Source organism: Oncorhynchus kisutch, linkage group LG27 (genome assembly GCF_002021735.2).
Source record: "Oncorhynchus kisutch isolate 150728-3 linkage group LG27, Okis_V2, whole genome shotgun sequence".
NCBI lineage: Eukaryota > Metazoa > Chordata > Actinopteri > Salmoniformes > Salmonidae > Oncorhynchus > Oncorhynchus kisutch.
In genome coordinates, this window is record NC_034200.2 from 13,885,786 (window position 1) to 13,904,695 (window position 18,910).

Genomic DNA, 18,910 nt, shown 5'->3' on the forward strand with positions numbered 1-18,910 from the left:
AGTGGGCTAAACCAAAATTGCGGTTTGGGAGACAAAGGGACTGAGAAGGGCACAAAAGACACTATACAGTTGCTAATTATATTAATTGAAATGCTAATCCGTTGCACATGAAAGCTCACTCATTCGGGAATAATTGCAATCAATATGTATATTTACGCTCAGTGTGTCGTCGTGATCTCTGTTGGAATCATCAGTCTTTCTGTTGAAAAGTTAACATCTTAACTTCTCTTTGCGTCCCTGGAGTCTTTCATGGTTAGAATGGATACTTCAGAGTCCCATTCAGAAATGTTCTTGTAGAATAGATGTTTCGGTGGTTGTTCGTCTTCGTATTCCAGGTTGACATAAATTATAGCTGCAGACTAGTAATTAGTATTGAAGATTTGATCTTATTCTATCGGTATCGATTGTCTCAGAGTTGAACCATTTCCACCAATGTAGCCAATGCTCCACGTGGTTTGGTTAGGAATTCAACAACCGTTACAACCTTAGCTCCCTCAGATGACCGAGGAATGCACGGTCTCTACTCAAACCTTAGTCCTATCAGTAATCTAGGTACCCATGGTCTGAAGTGGGCTTCTCCAGGTGGAGGTTATCTTCGAAACAGCAGAAAAGGCTGTCCAATGATGCCAGATCAATGTCTGTGCTCATGGGGTGGGCCAATGACTTTAAAGGGAATTATCTTTTATTAAACAGTTTAAAATCACATTACATAATTTCACAAATAGTTTCATCTTCATTCATTCATTTTATACAATAATTAGATGCAAATCTCATAACGGAGACTCTTGTATAAACAGTTATGGTAATGTGGCTGTATTGTCTCTCATGAGGTCACAAACATTAAACCAAATGGACCGGTCGTAGCTGAATTCTCCACCGACCGTTTACACATTCTCCAAAATAGAGATATTGTTCAGTTCTCAAGTTCTGTGAGGTAGAAGAAGTTGGTTTGTTCTACTGTGAACCCTCTCTCCATACCGCATGGCCGGGGGGGAAGAGAGTCTCCTCATGGAATTTACGACCTGAGATAACAGAGCCTGGGTGTAGGAGGGAGGGAGGTGGTAAGAGAAAGAGGGAGGGTACTCGCTATACCCAAAGAGGGCCACGTCATGACATGTCCATCCAATCATAGAAGTAGGATCAGAGAATGAAACTAGTGTGTTGCATCGGGATTGTGCCACAGAGCATTATGGGGGTTCTGTGTGTTAAAGCGAGGGTCGATCTCTGCCTGAGATTGATTTCATGAAGAAGGATGAAAAGGTTAGGGCATTCAATACCAACTGGAATCAAATGTATAGCTTGTTAACTAACAGGGAGCCTTTAAAGAAGCCGCCTGTAACTGCACTTTACGATGCTTTGCACACTGAACATCTTTTCTAGGATGCCGAAAACATCCGTTAAAAGTTTGATTAAAGAGATAGGTTGACTCATTTTTTTCACGTGAGCTCAAGTAGGCTTTGCACTTTCTTCTTGTATTTATTTAGCAAAGATGAAAGGAATCACTCCAGACAGACACAAGCAAAAAACGAATGACATAAATGTTGCTGCAGCCTAGGCTACACCTAAACATTAGAAATCTGACATGCTGTACGGGATGAAAACAATAGCTTTTTTTCTGTCTTATCAACTGTAGGTCAACTAATATGAGAAGCTGCATAACAGCCTATGCGCCCTGTCCATCTGTATAGGACCAACTAATTGATCATGTATTTATAGTCCATTTGTTTGTCAGGAGAAATGTGAATGTGATCTAATCTAGATTATATTCAAAATTGGGCTGGCTAAAATGCCTATACAGTTTTAATCCAAAATGTCTAACTGGAATTAATCAATCAACATAATAGTGTCGACAGGCCTAAACATGCATAAAGCAAGCTCATCCCTGTGAGTTCTATTGTCCTTCAGTTGATGTCTATGTGTCTGGGTAGAGGAAATCTCCCTCCTAATCTAGTCTAAATATCATTTAAATGAACAAATATAAGGTAGCTGGAGTTTGACAGGGTTTTCATCCACCCCAGGGCCAGAGTTCTTTTCAGGAGTTTTGTAAAACCACGTGACTTAATTAGGAAGAAATGGTCCCATCATAGCCCATATAAAAGCTTTTTACAACTGATGAATCACTGTCATACCTTTTATAGGTTCCAGAATTTTCCTAGTTAGGTTAACGTATAAGGAAAAACTCCAGGCCCCAGGGGGTAAAAATTGCCCCACTGCTCTGGGACCTATGGTGCCACCAGTCTGCTTGCAGGTGTCAGTTATCGTCAGCTATGTAGATGATCAGGGCTTTATTCAGGAACATTCCTTGGGGTATGTCAAGTGGGCGAGATGCGCAGTCTGTGTTTGACTTCGTGAATTTGGAGATGTCTGAGTTTAACTTCAGAGAAACTCGTTGTCCCAAACCTACGATGGCGCAACTGTAATGGAAGTCCCCTCATGTTCCCTGATTAAGAGGGGATGTCTACTCCACTCCACTACCATTGTCAACATTCTCCTGACATGAACTGAACCCATGACGTCTCATGTGCCTGCTCATCCACTCATCCAATTTTCTCTTATTACTGTATGTAGAGTCAATCACATACACAATCACATTACTACACATAAATTATTTTACTCCTTGCTTGGACTAACTCATTCTTAGCTCTTTTGTCTAACTGTGTAGTGTCTTGTGTTACTGCACTGGTCAAGCCTCTGAACACCTCCAACTCATGCCCTCAGTCAATCAATCTCTGCTGTGATCCCTTTCCAACGCTGTGTAAGTAGCCCTCTCATTCCCACTCCCCATAATATTGTACTATAAATGTCTTTATTAAATGCTTTAGGTTCAAATCATTCGTGTTTGGCGATTTTTGAAACACGCTTTGTGGTCTCCGTGCGTTCCACGCCTATACCGTGGATCTCCAATTCTCCTAAATTTTTCAAGTCACCAGCCTCCACTGGTGTGCAGCAGTTAGATAATGTTTCAATTAAAGTTAGCTACGAGAAACCCAGGCATGATATTCATTTGAAGCACCCCCATATGATGGTTGACATGTTCTTTCTCTTATTGTTATTTAGATTGAAAGAAGCAGAAGTGGGTTGTGGTGTTCTGGTCGAGTGTGACAACACCATAAAAGACAACATTTTTGAACATTTGAAGGTTTATAAAATCTGCCGTCAGGTGAAGATCAGCCCGCACAGAGCTTTTTCTATGGGCTGTGTTGCCTCAGGGACAGTGATGCAAACTAGTCACCTTATGGCGAAGGGAGAGGCACTAGTAATGTCTGCAGTTTTCAGTTTGGTTGTTTGTTTTAAGTAAGTGTATTAGTCTATAAATAAATCTCTTTGCCAAAATTCGTCATCTCTCCCATGTCTTATTCGACTAGTAGTTGCTTGCCTACATTTTACTCCCTCCTCTATGTTCAATATAACACACATGCATTTTGACACGGCATATATATCCTAGGGTTAAGATGTTTTTTTCCCCCAAATGCAATATTTAGATGTGTGTGGTCACAGGCATTCTATTATAAAAGCTGCCATGGCTAACTGCAATATTAGTGTATTGTTTTTTTTTTCAAGACTTGAGTGTCATTTGCATTAAAGCCTAAGCAACAAATGACATTGGATTGCTTTCCTTACAGTTTTAAGTTGTGTTAGGTTCACATTAACCACTTTATATTTTACACACAGAGACTGATCATGAAGATCATATTCTTTGTTGTTTTATTAGTTCAAACCTGCATTTCCCACTTGCAGGGATTTGTTTTGCATGTTTCAGTATCAAAAAGAAAAAGTATCACCTTTTTGGGCCCTCACCAGTTTGCATCCTTGCAGGGAACAGCCTCAAGCCAGTGGAGGCCCAAGCCAGATCTCAATTCCTCAGAAAATGCTCAGAAAAAGCTCTGATGTGGGAGGAAGATCCGAGAACTCTGGAAATTATTCCATCGTGTAGGCCAGTGGCTATTTTAGCATGTATATTTTGGTGGGGCAAACTCTTTATGCAGTATAACGGTGACAAACGGTGCCCACAAACTGTTAGGGCCTACAGAAAACTGTCCCAACAGAATAATAATTTTAAAGAATTCAGCACCGTGGAGTGAATCCTTACCACTACTACACCTGGCTATCAGCAGAGCCTTGACTGGCAGCGAAATTGTTCATTCAGCCTCATTTACTGCCTTTAAAAAAAACATAGCTGATATGGCTGACTTGCTTTAACAAATGTGGTTTCTACTGACAATTGAGATGTACAATCTCTAAAAGGCAATCCGTAATTTCGATTAAGACATTAATGAGCGAGCTAGGATGGACATAGTCATTACAACTATTTGTTCAGCACTTTTGAAACGTACAACGACATAGTTCAGAACATGGGCCGTTCTTACAGTATTCTCCCTGTACACCAAGTCAGATTCGTAGGATAAATAAAGGGGGCATATAAGCAGACAATGTAAGCTCTTACAATATTCGATGATGACATTTCTCTAAAACAGACTATGAATCAAATCAAATTGTATTGGTCACATACAGTTGAAGTCGGAATTTTACATACACCTTAGCACCTTAATACATTGAAACTCAGTTTCACAATTCCTGACATTTAATTCTAGTAATTATTCCCTGTCTTAGGTCAATTAAGATCACCACTTTATATTAAGAATGTGAAATGTCAGAATAATAGTAGAGAGAATGATTTATTTCAGCTTTTATTTATTTCATCACAATCCCTGTGGGTCAGAAGTTTACATACACCCAATTAGTATTTGGTAGCATTGCCTTTAAAATGTTTAACTTGGGTCAAACGTTTCGGGTAGCCTTCCACAAGTTTCCCACAATAAGTTGGGTGAATTTAGGCCCATTCCTCCTGACAAAGCTGGTGTAATTGAATCAGGTTTGTAGGCCTCCTTGCTCTCACACACTTTTTCAGTTCTGCCCACAAATTTTCTATAGGACTGAGGTCAGGGCTTTGTGATGGCCACTCCAATACCTTGACTTTGTTGTCCTTAAGCCATTTTGTCAAACTCTGGAAGTATGCTTGGGGTCATTGTCCATTTGGAAGACCCATTTGCGACCAAGCTTTAACTTCCTGACTGATGTCTTGAGATGTTGCTTCAATATATCCACATGATTTTCCAGCCTCATGATGCTATCTATTTTGTGAAGTGCACCAGTACACCCTGCAGCAAAGCACCCCCACAACATGATGCTGCCACCCCCGTGCTTCACGGTTGGGATGGTGTTCTTCGGCTTGCAGGCCTTTTTCCTCCAAACATAACGATTGTCATTATGGCCAAACAGTTCTATTTTTTTTCATCAGACCAGAGGACATTTCTCCAAAAAGTACGATCTTTGTTCCCATGTGCAGTTGCAAACCGTAGTCTGGCTTTTTTATGGCGGTTTTGGAGCAGTGGCTTCTTCCTTGCTGAGCGGCCTTTCAGGTTATGTCGATTATAGGACTTGTTTTACTGTGTATATAGATACTTTTGTACCTGTTTCTTCCAGCATCTTCACAAGGTCCTTTGCTGTTGTTCTGGGATTGATTTGCACTTTTCGCACAAAAGTACGTTCATCTCTAGGAGAAAAAAACCCACATCTCCTTCCGTAGCGGTATGACGGCTGCGTGGTCCCATGGTTTTTATACTTGCGTACTACCGGCCATTATTTAGAAATTGCTCCCAAGGGTGAACCAGACTTGTGAAGGTCTACAATTGTTTTTCTTGAGGTCTTGGATGATTTCTTTAGATTTTCCCATGATGTCAAGCAAAGAGGCACTGAGTTTGAAGGTAGGCCTTGAAATACATCCACAGGTACACCTCCAATTGACTCAAATGATGCCAGTGAATTACAAGTGAAATAATCTGTCTGTAAACAATTGTTGGAAAAATTACTTGTGTCATGCCCAAAGTAGATGTCCTAACATACTTGCCAAAACTATAGTTTGTTAACAAGAAATGTGTGCAGTGGTTGAAAAACAAGGACTCCAATCTAAGTGTATGTAAACTTCCGACTTTAACTGTACACATGGTTAGCGATGTTAATGCGAGTGTAGAGAAATGCTTGTACTTCCAGTTCCGACAGTGCAGCAGTATCTAACATGTAATCTAACAATTCCACAACAACTGCCTAATACACACAAATCTAAAGGGATGGAAAAATAATATGTACATATACATTTATGGATGAACGATGACCGAGCGGCACGATTCAATAGATGGTATAGAATACAGTATATACATATGAGATGAGTAATGAAATATATGTAAACATTATTAAAGTGGCATTATTTAAAGTGACTAGTGATCCATTTATTAAAGTGGCCAATGATTTGAGTATGTATGTAGGCAGCAGCCTCTCTGTGTTAGTAATTGCTGTTTAACAGTCTGATGCTCTTGAGATAGAAGCTGTTTTTCAGTCTCTCGGTCCCAGCTTTGATGTACAAGTACTGACCTCGCCTTCTGGATGGTTGTGGGGTGAACAGGAAGTGGCTCGGATGGTTGTTGTCCTTGATAATATTTTGGGCCTTCCTGTGACATCAGGTGCTGTAGGTGTCCTGGAGGGCAGGTAGTTTGCCCCCGGTGATGCGTTGTGCAGACCGCACCACCCTCTGGAGAGCCTTGCAGTTGAGGGCTGTGCAGTTGCCGTACCTGTTCTCACCTGAACAGGAAGGTGGCAAGGCAGTCCTTCTTGGGCAAATTTTGTCATCAAACCTTTTCATCAAAGTCAGGCTTTTTTTTCATTTAACCTTTATTTAACTAGGCAAGTCAGTTAAGAATAAATTCTTATTTACAATGACGGCCTACCCCGGCCAAACCAGGACGACACTTGGCCAATTGTGAGCCGCTCTATGGGACTCCCAATGACGGCTGGATGTGATACAGCCTGGATTCGAACCAGGATTCGAACCAGGTACTGCAGTGAAGCTTCTTGTCTGAGATTTCCGAGTTTCCAGTTGTTTTGAATGCGGCAGAAGTCATGCTGGATTGACAGCAAGGCCAATGTTGAATGTTTATCCTTTTAAGCTTAGAAAAGAGACCCTTAAACTCAGACTTGGACAACACACCCACTCCATTGAATAGCAGGCTAGTGATTGCTTTGCAATGCTTGCAGTTAGCCACTGATTCCTTTCAAACCACTCATTGTTGAATTAGTGATTGCCAACCTGTTGTGTAGTGTTTATGTCCAATGGCCGATGAGCACCGATACGTTTTATCGATAATTTCTCTTCATAATTTCTCTTCATATCACAAGGATTGAAAAATATTTGCCAGTAGATTGTCGACTTGATTCATGATAATGACTGCTAGTTAAGATTTTGAAAGTATGATGTTGACATGATCAATCAAAGCTACGGTAGATATAACGTGATTTGACGTAATTTTATATGTGGCCAATGACCTTCACCTTTCTTGGATGGGCACTTCCTATGTAAACTCTATGGCAGCACCCAACGGGCTTGAATGTTTGAGCTCTCCCCGTATATTTTACGGTGACGTCGTGTCCCCATGAGTGACAGAACACTGAGCCAATCACAGTACAACTATAGAACATTACCAACTCCTACAGTCTGTATTTTCCTCTGGCTGCCCCACCACAGAAACCACTGAACTAGTCTGAAACACCTGCATTTTGGAGCTGCCTTACTCAATAAAGCAAAAAATATATCTATATATCTTTTTTTTGACATTGTTTGCAAACTGATATGTAACATGTACTAATGCCAAAATAACATGCCAAACAGGCAACCTGTCCTGAATGACAGGTCACCACTGGTGTCAGCAGGGCAACACAGTAGACTACCACAGGCACCACTATGCAATAGATAAATGGTGGAAATGGTTTGCTTACCTCGCCTCATACCGTGTGCTGTAGCTTATTGTCAACTACTGGGTTGTTGTCATGCCATATACAATATGGATGAGATGGCTGCAGGATACGGTATGGGATATGGCTAGCATGGCTGTTGAATTCAAGTTATTCCTGTAATAACCCTATAATATTTCTATAGTGGTTTCTCATAGGACATCCCGAGGGAGTGAAGGACCTTCCTCCCGGGGTGGCTCTTCCTCTGGGGGTCAACCTGGTCTACATGCAGGGCATCAGCTTTAGTAAGGGCTGTTCCATCGGCCAGGACTCATCACAATGGGGTGGTACGGGAAAACATCTGATGCCGTACGCAAGTCGGCACTACCCGAAGGATTGGCACCTCAGACCCAGTCTGGCAAGTCAGCCGGGAAGCACAGAGTTGGAGATCTGGGCATTCGCCTGGCTCATGCAAAAGAGCCATTAACACTCAAGACTTGAGAACAGTCTCTGGAGGAATCCGTGCGATACTGGTGGCCCAAAGACTCTTAAAGCCTAATGAAGATGGAGGTATTTGACCCCAACAATATGAAACTAAATGTTGAAATGAGCCAGATCATATTTACATGGATAGGGTACATAAAGTTAAAATGTTCTTATTCCAAATCACCTAGTACAGTATTTCACTGGTAGCACTACCAACCATGTCGTCTATGAATAGTTTCCTTGTTTGTAGTATTGCGATTGCTTCAAATATTGAGTTCCTTGACACTATGCTGTTTGCCAGTTGTGCACTGCTTGCCAGTTGCTAGCTATTATCTTAAATATAACTTTATGTATCTCTGGCGTAATAAACATACGAGGACACAAAGTATGGAGGTTTGTCATTTTATCAACATCTCATTCACAACATAAAAAAACACCCATAAACTCACACAGGATGACATTTTTTTGGTGGGGCGGGGGTCAAGATAACATCAGGCTACCTCTGAAACCAAAGCCTTATCAACTAAATGTATTGATAAAGTTGCTCATAAAGGATACTGGGTGGCCTATTCCTGGTAAAGCGAGTGCTGCCCTCTAGTGGAGAGCATGGTCTCTCGAATCTGCTGCAGCAAACTTTCAGGTTGTGAGCTCAGAGTTGAATGATCAAGTCTCTTGAAGTCTTCATTGCAGAGCATGCATTCTAGAATGTGAGCCACCCTCTGTAGGTCAAAGGCAGCATGGTGAAGCCCCAATGTGGCCAGGGTCTCTGAAAGATGACGTGGGTAATTTGAGGAGTTGTTCCCGGAGCAAGAACTCAAGAAGGACATGCGGTTGTCAGCGATAATCTTCAGGAAAGTGGCAAACTCCCCATAATCAATCCCAGAGCAAGACTTCATGATGACCTGTAAAACAAAATACCAGCTCAGATTACACAGCTTTTTAAAATACATCTGCTTTGTCAGACAGTGCCTTTGGAAAGTATTCAGACCCCTTGACTTTGCCACATTTTGTTGTTACAGTCTTATTCTAAAGTGGATCAAATAAAATCCTCAGCAATCTACACACAATACCCCATAATGACAGTGAAAACAGGCTTTTCTGATCGTGCTTCTACACCTGCATTGCTTGCTGTTTGGGGTTTTGGGCTGGGTTTCTGTACAGCACTTTGGGATATCAGCTGATGTACGAAGGGCTATATAAATACATTTGATTTGAATTTGATTTTCTTCATGTTTTAAAATGTATTAAAAATAAAACCGATACCTTATTTACATTAGTATTCAGACCCTTTGCTATGAGACTCGAAATTGAGATCAGGAGCATTCTGTTTCCATTGCTCATCCTTGAGATGCTTCTACAACTTGATTGGAGTCCACCTGTGGTAAACTCAATTGATTGGACATGATTTGTAAAGGCACACACCTGTCTATATAAAAGGTCCCACAGTTGACAGTGCATGTCAGAGCAAAAACCAAAGTACAGAGAGACCCTTGATGAAAACCTGCTCCAGAGCGCTCAGGTCCTCAGACTGTGGCAAGGGTTCAGCTTCCAAGAGGACAACGACCCTAAGCACAGTCAAGACAATGCAGGAGTGGCTTCGGGATAAGTCTCTGAATGTCCTTAAGTGACCCAGCCAGAACCCGGACTTGAACCCAATCGAACACCTGAAAATAGCTGTGAAGCGACGCGCCCCATCCAACCTGACAGTGCTTGAGGATCTGCAGAGCAGAATGGAAGAAACTCCCCAAATACAGGTGTGCCAAGCTTGTAGCTTCATACCCAAAAAGACTTGATGCAGTAATCACTGCCAAAGGTGCTTCAACAAAGTACAGAGTAAATGGTCTGAATACTTATGTAATGTGATATTTTAATACATTTGTCTAAACCTGTTTTTGCTTTGTCATTATGGGGTATTGTGTGTAGATTAATGAGGGGGGGGGAGAAACTCATTTTAGAACAAGGCTGTAACGTAATAAAATGTGGAAAAAGTCAAGGGGTCTGAATACTTTCCGAAGGCACTGTATGTCTATCTCCAAGTGTCTTATATACCTGGCAGTGCTGATGCCATGAATCCATAGTGTTCCTCCATTCCTCTATTTCCCTCTGGACAGCAGACAGCTCATTCTGAAGGAACTGCCACATAATGTCCACATTGCAGCCATTCAGCCAGTTATGGTTGATGGAGATGGTGTCTTCCTGCAGGATAATGAGATAGAAGTCAGGTTACTTAGTTCAAAATTAGCCATATGAACCATACAGGTGCTTAACTGATAATGATTTGTAAAAAACCTATTGATCAAGTGTACCACTTAATTTGTCCCACATCCAAACTGCAGTTCTTACCAAATTATAAACCTGATGGTGCCAACCACTGGGCACAAATATGATCTCCCCTGCTTCCTGAATGATCTCTAGTGGTTGACAGGCCTCATCACAGTGTGGGAATTGCACCTTGTCTCGAATCTCAGGGGCAGTGACGTCATAAGCAAGGTTGCCATGGGTGTCTCGTAGAAACTCTTCTTGGCCTGGGGGATACAGGAGCCATTTCTTCCTGCCACAGATGTTCGCTGACCAGCTGTAGGAGCGGAACACATCCGCGTGGAATGGCGTCCTATAGCAAAAAGAGGAAAAAGCAATCACATGTTGTTAGAGGAGACAGAGATTTAAGAGAATATCCATTATAGACTCTATATTGAAATGTTTTGTTATACCATGAGCCTTTGGGTCCCATGTAGACAAACCGGTAGTCATCCACCTCCAAAGTATCCCAATACTCATTAAGCCAGTCAGAGGAAAAGAAGACTGGGGTAGTGTAAACATTGTGTTCAGGAAAATCCCTGTGAAAGACAGAGGACGGAACCATTGAGCCATGTTTAGCTTATTCTTGATACAGCTACTTTCAGTATATACATTATTTACATACTGTAAAAAACGTTCCAATCATTTTTTATTTAATTTATTTCACCTTTATTTAACCAGGTAGGCTAGTTGAGAACAAGTTCTCATTTACAACTGCAACCTGGCCAAGATAAAGCAAAGCAGTGCGACACAAACAACAGAGTTACACATGGAATAAACAAACATACAGTCAATAACACAATAGAAAAAAAGTCTATATACAGTCTATATACAGTGTGCTCTTACTTCAGATGGCAACATACAGGTGAATTCAATACCTTGACATGTGCCAATCTTTCAGATAGAGACATCCTTTTGGTGATGAGTGTCCATTCTGTATGTACTCTCTCCAGTAGTGAATAAATTCCTTGAAAGGAATAATTTGTTTGGGGTTTGCATTGTATTCTTTCGCATTGCAGTTTGCAACTGGAACCGGAGTCTCATCTGCAAGAGGAAAAAAAGATAAATACTTTGAAATCACAATTTACAAAATAGGTTATTGGTTCATCATAACTGCAACACATGTTTTATTACCAAATATATACATCAGATAATTACACAAAGCACGAGAAATGATTGTCAAATCACAGATCAGAACAACCCATCCATAGGCTAATCAAACTCTTTCATTTGACATCAAAGTTACTGGACATTGTAATAGATATGTAGCTAACAACATTTATTCACCAAATTGCTGCAGCAGTTTCTGGAAGTTTGGCTTCCCCTCTTCAGTGACCCACTGTTTCCTACATTTCCAGTCTTCAGTAAATTTCCTCGAGAACATGCATGGGTGGTTAGGAAGTAAGTACTTTTTAAAGAATTTGGAATAGCTCAAATCCTTCTCTATGTAATCCACAAAGTGCGAAGACCAAAATTGTTCATAGGATTGCCTTGATATTTTAACGAGGCTGCAGCAGTTATGATAAGACTCCCTGTCCATGATACTGGATGATGTAAACAAGTCCTGGGTGTAACGTTAACTAGCTAACTAATTAGCAAGCAATCGAAACAAGCGACGTACCTAAACTATAGTGACATGATATGTCATATTAATTGCTTTTCGACCATTATTATTGGATTTACATTGCAAAGATAAATCAAAAATGTGGAGAAAATGGTTCGTTCATTCGAGCCTAAAAATAGCTTCCTATGGCTATGCTATTTTGCATTTTAGGGGACCACATTTATAGATGCACACGCCCAATATTTGCTTTAATTTGTTCGTTTTTTTTGTTGTACATGATTGTTTCCGCAATGTTTGCTAATTCAACGTTGAATGTCTTTAGTAAATATACACTTTGAAATTAGACATTAATAATGCACATTCTACACATTTCAAAATAGCAGGATCATTGTTTCTAGACGAACTGTAAACATGTCTGTACTGAGGAAGTGACGTCTCTTCACGTCCAAACAAATCACTCGCTTTGGGAACCAATCTGCGAAAAGATATTTTTCTTACATTTTTTTTTTTTTACAATTATTAAAGTGGCACCTTAAAATATCTATTAATTAACAGTTTCCAACTAGAGCAGCTGTACTCAAATAATGCACAATCGATAATATTATCGTCTTACGCAACATTACAAAACTGTAGCTTCTGATTTCCTGGAATAGTCATAACCCTGCAGGAGCTCAGGTGCCAGGTTTGTTTAAAAAGTAAACAAAATCATCAAACAATGTTGAATGATCGCTAGTTACCTATTTTGTTTGTTTGAACACGAATGCAATTTACTCCAAATACACATTTTCTTATCTTTAATTTGAGAGGAACGCTTATGAAAAGGTCTGCTAGCTAGCTAGCTTCCTGACATGTTATGATTTTGCATGTTTTGCTAGTCAGCTAACGTTAGCAAGGTTAGCATAGACATAGTGGTACTCTAATAAGGTAGCTAGTACACAGTAACATGTGTATCTAGCTAGCTGTACTGTCCATATAGTAGGTCTGAATAGCTAGTCCAAAATACCTTGATTACCATGACAGCTAGCTACTTACATAACATAGCTTTTACTGCCGGGTTGATTGAAAATCCTAGCTAGCAGCTCCAACGTTTTAGTCTCAAATCTTTTATCTCGATTAACATATTGACCTTGATTCAAATATTATTTACAATACAACATTTTAACATGTTCACCCCTCTCTTCCTAGGTTAGCATCTGAAGCCAAGCCAAAATGACATGCCCAACCCGAGACATCCCCATCCACAGCTGGCCCGGCTCCTACTACATCAACAGTGAGAAGCGCTGGGATGCCGGCACCCTGTCCCTGACCCGCACCATGCTGCGCTTCACCTCAGACCAGAGCAAAGAGAACCTGGTTGGCTTCCGCCTCTCAAGGATCATGGAGATCAAGATGGAGTCGTCCAGCTTCATCTTCAGCACTCTGACCGTGTTGGAGCAAGGGAATATCAAGCACTGGTTCGGCTCGCTGAGGCCCAACCGGGTGGTGGTCTACAATGTCCTGGAGCATTTCTGGAGGGAGAGGTTGTTGTCCCCATCTGCAGAGGTTCAGGGGGCTGAGGCACAGCCGACCAAGGGGAGGGAGCTGATTAACCTGGTTGCGGGGGCTCAGAGACGGCTAGAGGACACAGGGAATGTCCTCCACCACCAGGGAGAGCAGTTTGATAACGTCATGCATGGCCTAGGCAAGATCGACTCAGATCTGGGCATGGCAGACAGGTAAGGTGGATATCGAATTCTACCTCTGGGCCCTGTCAGTCCTTTGTTTTATTGTTTTCAAATATTGTAGCTAATCATGGAGATTTTCCAAAGTTTTGATGCCTTTCTATCCACATGATGATTAAATATACACTAATATATAGTAGTGGTTAATTATTTGAGACTGGATAGAACATGTTTACCCTTCTTAATTTGTATGAACCGTCACTGAATTGGATGCATTCCTCTAAATTCTGTCACTATTATCTCTGCAGGCTACTGTCTGAACTGGAGTCTCCCCCTTGGTGGCCTTTTGGCAAACTACCCTGGAAGAGTCAGCAGGATGTCAAGGCTGAGCATGCTGCCAGAGAGGCTGCTTGTAAGTTAACAGGAACAGGCAAGCACAGAGTGATCACCAGCGTACCAGCCATCGTCTCCAGAGGTGGAGACTCAGACCTGAAGCCTGGTTGCTTGATGGTGATGGTCTCCTCATTAGAAGTCCGAGACACAAACTATGTGCTGCTCCACCGCTTTCAGAGGGATGAGGTGGATGACATCCGGGTGCACAATCCGTATGAGATCAGTGTGAGGCAGAGGTTCATAGGGAAGCCAGACATATGCTTCCGACTCCTGTCGGCTAAGATGCCGGAGGCCATGTCAGTGCTAGAGATACAGTATAAGAAGAAGGTGGAGTACACAAGTGAGTACTCTGCCTTCCTGACGACCCCAGCTACGACCCCATGTGACCAGGATCAAGGTTCCATATGGAATGCAGGTAAGAAGGTTAGATTATCCTCTGTGGTCCCAGTCGGGGGTTCTTCTTTGTTTATTTTGCTCTGTACAATGGTTTGTGTTTGGCCACCAAGTGGCAGTAAAGATCTGTGGGTGTTAGCATGGCATATTGTTCAATACACATCTTTGAAATTACTTTAGGCTCTCTTGAGGCTGAAATCTCATTATACACTCTAGCTTATTGATTTATTACATAGCTTATTGATTTGTTACACAATTCTGATGCATGCTGTGTTTTGTTGTTGTTACGAGCGTTCCCCATTACATTATCATAGGGTTACTGTTACGCTCATAAGAAGCTAATGTGTTTGTTTGAGGGGCCTATCACTATATCTCTGCCCCCTCCCATGGCAGCAGGCCTGCTGCAGTACCAGGAGACAGAGGTCCCCATGACAGTCCCAGCAGGAGAGCTGTCCCAGGTGCAGGTGCATGTCCTTAAGCCAGAGGTCACTCAGGCTGAGGCTCAGGAAATCCGACAGGTGAGATACAATATCGGAATCTGGCTTCTAATGCCTCTTCCTGTTTCCTCAAGCATTTTATCCTATGTATCAAATGCTTTATAACAGTCTGAAGTTATACTGCCCTAACATTTTCTCTATTTTGCGTTCAGATAATGTTTATACCTGTCTTTATATCTGTTTTGAATTCAGAAGAAATGCATGATTGAATTTCCATGTTATGATGCATTAAATGTATGCCATTATGTTCTATGAAAATCATGGGAAGATAAATGCTGTGTTTCCAGTCCAAACCAGAGATTCACTGTGATGATTTTTATTTTACGTACTATGTATTTTATATATTAGTCGGTAAGACCACAAACCAAACTCCCATTGGGTTACAAGAGAGAGGAGAGAGGGAAAGAGACATGGCCAGTTATTTGGTTAGACTTCTCTGGTCAGACAGTGTATAAAGTATTTCCATTCCAAGTCTCATAATGTTGAACAGTGAGCTCCATGCATGGTCGATGGTTGCAAGACATAAACAGTGACGCAAATGCGTTTTCGTTGAACACATTATTATGGGTGGCTCAGAATGGTGTTTTCCATGTTAAACCTCTTCAAAACACAACATTTTGTCTATGTAATTGGTTGGTAATCCGTTACAGGTATGTTGTCATTTTCAGAATCCTCCTAAAAACACAGGCTACAGTCTCTCGAGGCTTGGGTGTTTCTTACAGTCCCATAAGCAGTTCTGTAAAGCTGATTGAAGCTGAGGTTGAATGAGGCTTTTGTGGAAATTGCGTTCACAACGGCACAGTTAGTTAGATATTACAAGTTAAATATTGACTACTTCAGAATGGTATCAATACGATTGTATCTCAATATAATTGTATATATAATAATTTTCAAACAAATCGATCGTGTTAGTGACATTTTCTCGCAATTAGTCTGTTTACAATTCAGGGACATGTGTTTTGTTTCTCTATCAATGGCTTGTTATTTTGTGCCGATAAGTCATAATGGTTGTTTTAAACCACAAAGCCTACCGCTTTCTGAAGTGGTAAAGTGGTACACTTTATGACGCCGCTAATTCATGTAATGATTAGTGAGAGTCCCTCGTTGAGAATCACTTTTAACCTGATTGCCTACCGAAGTGTACAGCAAATAGCCCCTTTGGTCAAAAGATATTTGATACCTGCAGATTATCACGTCGTTTTTTTGTTCAAATCATTTTTTTTATTTTATGTCTTAAACACATTTCCTACAACTCACCTCACCTTTCATCATTTTAATTATGTTATTAGCCTACTTTTTAATGTATTTTTTAACTTGATTTGTATTTTACCTACATGTCTGACTGTGTATGTTGAAGGGAAGAAAAGAAAAATGACCCAAAAGTTCAGAAGTGGTGTGATAAAATTTACCTTCAACAGTAGAATTTAGTTAAAAGGTCAATTTTACAGAATATGGCACCGAATCCCATAAATTACACTGCAGTATATTTTGAAGTATCGATATCAGTCTATTTATCACATTTTCCTCCCAAACTGAAGAAACCTTAGAAAGTGAATGCATGTAGTTGTCGTTAAGGAATACGTTGAAATACTATTTGTCTGCTCGTTGCTGTCTGAAGCCGTTCCTGTGCACTGTTGCTGTGTCTGCGATTACTGGCCTCTGAAAACTGACATAACGTCAATTGGGTGTGTGTGTGTGTGAGCATGTGTAGGATAACATAATATTAGTTTAGAAACCACGTGTTGGGGTGTGGAGTGAGTGTCTATTAAGTTTTGCTTGGCACAACAAGGTTGATTTAAGTTGTTCCATTGACCATAACGTACACAGGTGTTGGAGCGTGGACATGGAGTTGCAGAATTCCCTGAACACACAGAAAGTTTAAATAACAAAATGTCATTGACTTGTCTGTTATCGATGACCTCAGGAGACCAGAGACCTCTGTATAGTCACCATGTGCTTGAGTAATGTATACTAGTCATGTGAATATTGGGTCACACGGCGATTGTGTCATGACCTAACGATGGAAGTACAGTCATTACAGATTGTTTTTTTTTTTTTAGGCAGTCCCTTCATTGGTTTTCATTTTACAGCTAACAGCCATTCGGTCTTCGTGGCTCCGACAAGCAGTGGAAGAATAATTATGGCTGTGTTATTCCTCCTCTCTGCTCATCTCCCCTGTCTTTTCCACTGACTGACTCACTCACTCCATGTCCTCTCGGGACATAACCCTAGACGAGACACTTTTCCCCACCACTACGAGAATCAAGAGATTTACTCCCACAGACCTGGGTCAAATATATATGTCAAATATTTGAGCTGAGCTTGATTTACTTTGCCCTGTACAATGGATCAGAGGAAATAGATTCAAAAGGGCCAACCACAAGTTAATCCAAGCATGTGTGTATGTATGTGTGTGTGTGTGTGTGTGTGTTTGTGCGCCTATATGGCTCTGCCTACTCTCTCAGATGCTGATGCAGCTGAAAAACCTGGCTCTGGAGGCTGAGACTGAGCTGGAGAGGCAAGACGAGGCCCTGGATATCCTGACCAGCTCTACGGACCGGGCCACTATGCACATAGACAAACACACCTGCCGCATGAAGAGGCTGCTGTAGTTCACACACCAGCCAACCGGCTCACCACAGCGCAATCCAGAAATGCGCTGTGAGTTGCTGTTCCCTGATGACAAATGCATGCTCTAAGAAAGTTTTTGTTCTGAACCTCTACATTTGTAGCAAATGTCTGAGTCTCCGGTGTAGTCATACACCCTTACGTCATTGTAATGTGTAAAATATAGAAATCAATGTCCCTCTCAATGTGGTAATTACCAACCAGTCCACTAGATGGCATTTACACCAAGGTAAGGATGTGTTCACTCCCATCAGCACTTTGTGGAGATATTGTCCTCGCAGCACTGAAGAACCATGAATAGATCCATACCTGGTTGTTGTTGTTGACGGATGATTGAATCCCTGGGTCTGTCACCATAAGTATAGAGTGGTTTCTGATGTTGTACTTAAATCACTGTGAGGAACGATTGTCACACTGCTGCTAAATGTGTGTTTTTTTCCTTCTTTTTCAGTTGCAGGTGTCAGTAAAGCCATTCCCCTCCCTCCCTGCACATGGTTTCCCTCCAGCTCCAAGTGTCGCATGTTGCTGCAGAGTAAGTGATGCATCGAGTGGGATCGCTGAATTATAATCCAGTTTGCAGTGGGTCTGAAACGAAGTCCCTTGAAACTGTGTCCCTTGAAATTCACAGAATACTATTCGGTCACCACCTATTCTATAATGTACAGTACAAGAAAAAGCAGACGGCAACTCACAATCTTGCTAACATTGACACTGGATTTGGGGATATCTGTATAATCGTATTTGTATGAATGACTTGCATACTTCTATGCTGTACTCTATGTTGTACTGTAATTTATTTATCGTCTATTTATCGTTGATAAACTGTGATTTAAACCCAAAATATCTGGTAAATCATGTGTTTCTTCATACGTTTCATGCCTCAAGTTCCCCGTGCCAATGTACTGTAGACAGACAGTAGAGTAAGTATTTGAGTGGTGCCTAATTATCCAATAAAACACTTTTTACATAGAAGACAGATGACTGGCTTAAATAGTACACTACAACCCGCCCAGGTCATAAAAGGCTATGTAGTTTCCTTTATTAATTAAATAATAATAATGAAAACAAAACAAAACAGACAACAAACATGTCTCAACACTCAGAGAAATGCAAAGCAAGGCAACACCCAATAATAACAAGGTTCACATGTGACAAATTGACATGGAGAACGTCAAAACACTAGTGAGTGAAATGGAAGCGGAAGCTAT

At 41.1% G+C, this 18,910-nt stretch overlaps 2 protein-coding genes across 7 annotated transcripts; one reads left to right on the plus strand and one right to left on the minus strand.

Moving 5' to 3' along the window:
- Positions 1-8,654: 8,654 nt before the first annotated feature.
- Positions 8,655-12,354, minus strand: jmjd4 (jumonji domain containing 4). The gene is made up of 6 exons (XM_020463482.2): positions 11,854-12,354; positions 11,445-11,610; positions 10,980-11,105; positions 10,612-10,879; positions 10,318-10,464; positions 8,655-9,170 (listed from the first exon to the last, which is right to left on the minus strand). Exons 1-6 carry the CDS (start codon positions 12,104-12,106, stop codon positions 8,835-8,837), a joined length of 1,296 nt encoding a protein of 431 aa, XP_020319071.1. The 5' UTR covers positions 12,107-12,354; the 3' UTR covers positions 8,655-8,834.
- A 192-nt stretch (positions 12,355-12,546) lies between these two features.
- On the plus strand, positions 12,547-18,543 carry LOC109872099 (synaptosome associated protein 47). 6 transcript variants are annotated; one of them, XM_020463207.2, is made up of 6 exons: positions 12,547-12,825; positions 13,316-13,845; positions 14,100-14,599; positions 14,971-15,095; positions 17,540-17,735; positions 18,154-18,543. In XM_020463207.2, the coding sequence occupies exons 2-5, from the start codon at positions 13,340-13,342 to the stop codon at positions 17,684-17,686; spliced, it is 1,278 nt and encodes a 425-aa protein (XP_020318796.1). In that variant the 5' UTR covers positions 12,547-12,825; positions 13,316-13,339; the 3' UTR covers positions 17,687-17,735; positions 18,154-18,543. The 6 variants fall into 6 exon arrangements, with proteins under 6 accessions (XP_020318796.1, XP_020318797.1, XP_020318800.1 ...); XM_020463208.2 differs by having other exon boundaries at positions 12,553-12,812; XM_020463211.2 differs by having other exon boundaries at positions 12,555-12,825; positions 14,974-15,095.
- The last annotated feature ends 367 nt before the right edge of the window (positions 18,544-18,910 follow it).

What these genes read in the sequence shown, in the direction of transcription:
- jmjd4 (XM_020463482.2), bottom strand. Translation starts at nt 12,106, where the DNA reads ATGGACAGGGAGTCTTATCATAACTGCTGCAGCCTCGTTAAAATATCA. An exon ending in AAAGATTGGCACATGTCAAG is followed by an intron (nt 11,106 to 11,444) that starts GTATTGAATTCA and finishes TGTCTTTCACAG; the next exon opens with GGATTTTCCTGAACACAATG. An exon ending in ATGGGACCCAAAGGCTCATG is followed by an intron (nt 10,880 to 10,979) that starts GTATAACAAAAC and finishes TTTTTGCTATAG; the next exon opens with GACGCCATTCCACGCGGATG.
- LOC109872099 (XM_020463207.2), top strand. Translation starts at nt 13,340, where the DNA reads ATGACATGCCCAACCCGAGACATCCCCATCCACAGCTGGCCCGGCTCC. An exon ending in GATCTGGGCATGGCAGACAG is followed by an intron (nt 13,846 to 14,099) that starts GTAAGGTGGATA and finishes TTATCTCTGCAG; the next exon opens with GCTACTGTCTGAACTGGAGT. An exon ending in AGGCTCAGGAAATCCGACAG is followed by an intron (nt 15,096 to 17,539) that starts GTGAGATACAAT and finishes CTACTCTCTCAG; the next exon opens with ATGCTGATGCAGCTGAAAAA.